The 3,563-nt window shown below is 51.1% G+C and overlaps 1 protein-coding gene across 1 annotated transcript in view; it reads left to right on the plus strand.

The window, feature by feature from the left end:
- Positions 1 to 1,233, plus strand: part of LOC104283989 (secreted Ly-6/uPAR-related protein 1-like) — a 6,249-nt gene extending 5,016 nt beyond the window's left edge. The window contains exon 3 of the mRNA XM_009882248.1: positions 1,022 to 1,233. Coding sequence (XP_009880550.1) covers positions 1,022 to 1,233 — 212 coding nt within the window. The remainder of the gene's footprint in view (positions 1 to 1,021) is intronic.
- The last annotated feature ends 2,330 nt before the right edge of the window (positions 1,234 to 3,563 follow it).

Below are 3,563 nucleotides of genomic sequence, written 5' to 3' on the forward strand. Positions count from 1 at the left end.
GGGTGCATCCCATCAGGGCCCATGGACTTATGGATGTCCAGCTTGGCCAAGTGGTCTCTGACCCGGTCCTCCTCAACTGAGGGGAAATCTTCCTCCCTCCAGACCTTCCCCCTTGCCTCCAGGGTATGGGATTCGTGAGGGACAGCTTTAGCAGTGAAGACCGAATAAAAGAAGGCATTCAGTAACTCTGCCTTCTCTGTGTCTTCCACCACAAGAGCACACATCTCATTCATCAGTGGGCCTACATTTTCCCTAGTCTTCCTCTCTGGGCAACCTGGGCCAGTGTCTTACCACCCTCATAGTAAACTGTTTCTTCCTAATATCTAGTCTGAATCTTCTCTTTTTTAGTTTAAAGCCATTCCCCCTTGTCCTATCACAATAGGCCTTGCTAAAGGTCTGTCCCCATCTTTCCTGTAGGCCCCCTTTAAGTACCAAAAAGCCACAATAAGGAGTCCCTGGAGCCTTCTCTTCTGCAGGCTGAACAACCCCAACTCTCTCAGCCTGTCCTCATAGGAGAGGGGCTCCAGCCTTCTGATCATCTTCATGGCCTCCTCTGGACCTGCCTTCAACAGGTCCCTGTCTTTCCTGTGCTGATGGCTCCAGAGCGGAGCAGAGGGGCAGAATTACCTCCCTCGACCTCCCAGTTCCAGCTTGGATTATTCTTTAACTTCCCTTTAAGAATCCAGGTGGAGTTATCCAACTTAAGAGCAGGAAGGAGAGAAATCCATCAGATTCAGAGCCTCATAGTGAAGCATACAGGACTCATCCTGCTTACTCGGTCTGTTTTGCCTTTCCTACCCTTATGCCCTTACAGATCCTGAAATAATAGATGTGTGCAAACCTCCATCCTTGGAGGTATTTAAAAGATGGGTAGATATGGTTCTGAGGGACATGGTTTAGTGGTGGTTTTGGCAGTGTTAGGTTGATGGTTGGACTCGACGATCTTAAAGGTCCCTTCCAAGCTAGACAATCCTATGATTTCTCTCTCTTCTTCTTTCCTTCTCCAATCTGCCTGTTTCAGGTTATCCCTTTTTTGGCAACATCACTGTGACCAGAAGCTGTGAGGAGGAATGCATCTCCTATAACGGAATAGGGGCGACCAGACCCAAGTCATGCTGCTATACTGACCTCTGCACTGATGACACCAGAACCATCAATGGGGTGGGAAGGAGCTCTGCAGGGCTGGGTCTGATGGCCATGGTTGTTGGCACGCTCCTACAGTACGCTCTGTAACACTGCAAGTGCCCATGCTCCAGCCAAAACATCCCCACTCCTCTCTCTCTGCCAAGCTGCCTCGTGAACTCTTAGATGCCTTGGGAATAACCTTCTTCACTGCTGTGTGGTTTCACCCATCTTCAGTGCTGTGAATTCAAGTGGATTCAGGCCAAGAGTTTGGGCACCTGGACCTAAAGCCCTCAAATTTCCAGTTTCCAGTTGCCAAGCAGACGTTCCTCACCTTCAGTTGCTTCTGACCCCCAGGACCCACATCTCCCCCTATACCTTTCCTCTGCGGGGAGCAGCAGTGGATGAAGCGCTGCAGCTCTGCACAGCAGGACCTGGGCAATGCCATCAAGGCTGGTGCTCTGGGGTCACCTTACTCACCAAAAGAGCAGGGGCTTACACGCACTGGATGCGGACAGTGCTTTTTTCCCAGGTGTCCTTAAGCTCCCACACAACCTGTGTCTGTGGGCCTCTGTTATATTCCTCTGCACAACCCCCAAAAAAGTTCTGCAACCCTCCGTCAGGAGCTTGGTTTATTGGCACTTTTGGTGCCATCTCCTGAGTTAGAGCAGCAGATGGATGCTGGTCCCCTCTCTCTTCCTGCTCAGCAGATTGTGGTTTGCAATTGGAGAGAGCTGGCACTTAGTTCTGTCTAGAATAAGCTATGGAATGAGTTCAGAAAGGCTCAGCCTCCATGTGTTGAGATGGGATGTATCTCTGGAAAGCTCTAAACGCCCTGGACTAACAGGCCCAGGGTAGGATAGACCCACAAAAGCAAATTTGAGAGTTTGGCTAGCCAAGACCCTCAGCAGCCCTTTGCCTGAGCTTGGGTTGCAATCAGAGCTCCTGGATTTCCTTTCCCAGATGTTTTACAGACCATTTCAAGCAGCTCCTTTTGTTACGCTGCCTTCCCCAGTCCCTTCACAGCAGCGACTGCAGGAAAGGAAGAGTAATGATTATCCCAGACACTCAATTCTGGGAAAAGCCAATGGCTTCACTTACATGGCTTAACAGCGTTACTGGGTCCCAGCTGGGGATTTGCTGCCTTGTCCCATGGAGCAGCTGTAAGATTGGGTTTTATGCCCCATCTGCAGTAAAACCAGACAGAGTGAAAAAAGATACAAAGGAGCCAGGCGTGCCCAGCTCACAGCCCTCTCCGGTCGGGGAGAGCCAGAGAACTTGCCATTTACTCTGTTCCTATTGCCATGGCTTGTGTCCAGGGGAGCAGGAGGCAACCTGCAAAAGCGTGTGCAGAGTGGAGCCTGTGCAACCCGTGCACCATCCTGGTGTGTTCATGCCACCCCTGCAAGCTCCTCTGCGGCAAATTCCATTTTTACTTTGTTTTAATAAGACACCAGTCAGGAAACTAAAGGAATAAGCAGGGGGAGTCCTTTTCTTCATTTCACAGAGGTAATTGTTTCTCAAGGTCTGTCTCAGTACCATTTGCAAGAAAACTTTTACAAGACATTGCATTCCCTGGCAGAGGTCTCTGTGTAAGCCTGGGGCTCAGGAGGTTGATGAGTCCCTTCTTTTCTGGAGGTGAAATGCCCTGTGCTTCACTGAAACAGCCACAGCACCACTGAGACACCCTCGCAATGCTGAGATCTACGGGGGGGGGGGGGGGGGGGGGCGCGCCGTGAATGCATAGGGAGTTATACAAACACTCATATGACACCCACCCTTGCAGACACAGAAGCACCAGCTTCTGCTCCGTCCTCGTCTGTTCTGCGTTTCCCTGCTCCAAAAACAGTCTGACGTTTGCAGGCCAGAAACAAACCACCATCACTGCCATCCTCAGCTCAGATCCCCTTTTTCATCCTGGGTTCAACTCCTGGAGCAAGTCACTGTCCCCACTGGACTTCCCAGGCTGGCTGCAGGGTCCTGCTCTGTGCCAACGTGGGATGAACTTTCCTCCATCTCTTGCACGTGCAGATGGGGCAAGGTCTGGATACAGAGGGACCGGGTGGGTGAAGGTTCCCTTCTAGGCAAGAATCTACCGAATAAAGTTGGATCTTCCAGTTTTCAGCCTGCAGCATCTTTCTTACGCGCTCAGCCTTCAGCTGGGGAGGGAGCATGGCTGCAGGGAGGACACGTCTCTGACTGATTATGCAGCTCCCAAACTGTCCTGTGCCAGACCAGGGAAAAGCTACAGAAGGGGGCAAGCAAGAGAGTGCAAAAATACTCCTTGCAAGACCTAGGTTTAAGGTTATTCCGGCTGTAAGAAGAGGGGAAGAAGGGTGGCAGAAGGGTAAATTACTGTCCCATGGTTACAGGAGGCTCATCTGGGTCATGCAAAGGCAGAACTGGGGGGTTTTGTAGTCCAACTTCCCTTGCAGCAGGCA

Source organism: Charadrius vociferus, unplaced genomic scaffold (genome assembly GCF_000708025.1).
Source record: "Charadrius vociferus isolate BGI_N301 unplaced genomic scaffold, ASM70802v2 scaffold393, whole genome shotgun sequence".
In the NCBI taxonomy this organism is placed as follows: domain Eukaryota; kingdom Metazoa; phylum Chordata; class Aves; order Charadriiformes; family Charadriidae; genus Charadrius; species Charadrius vociferus.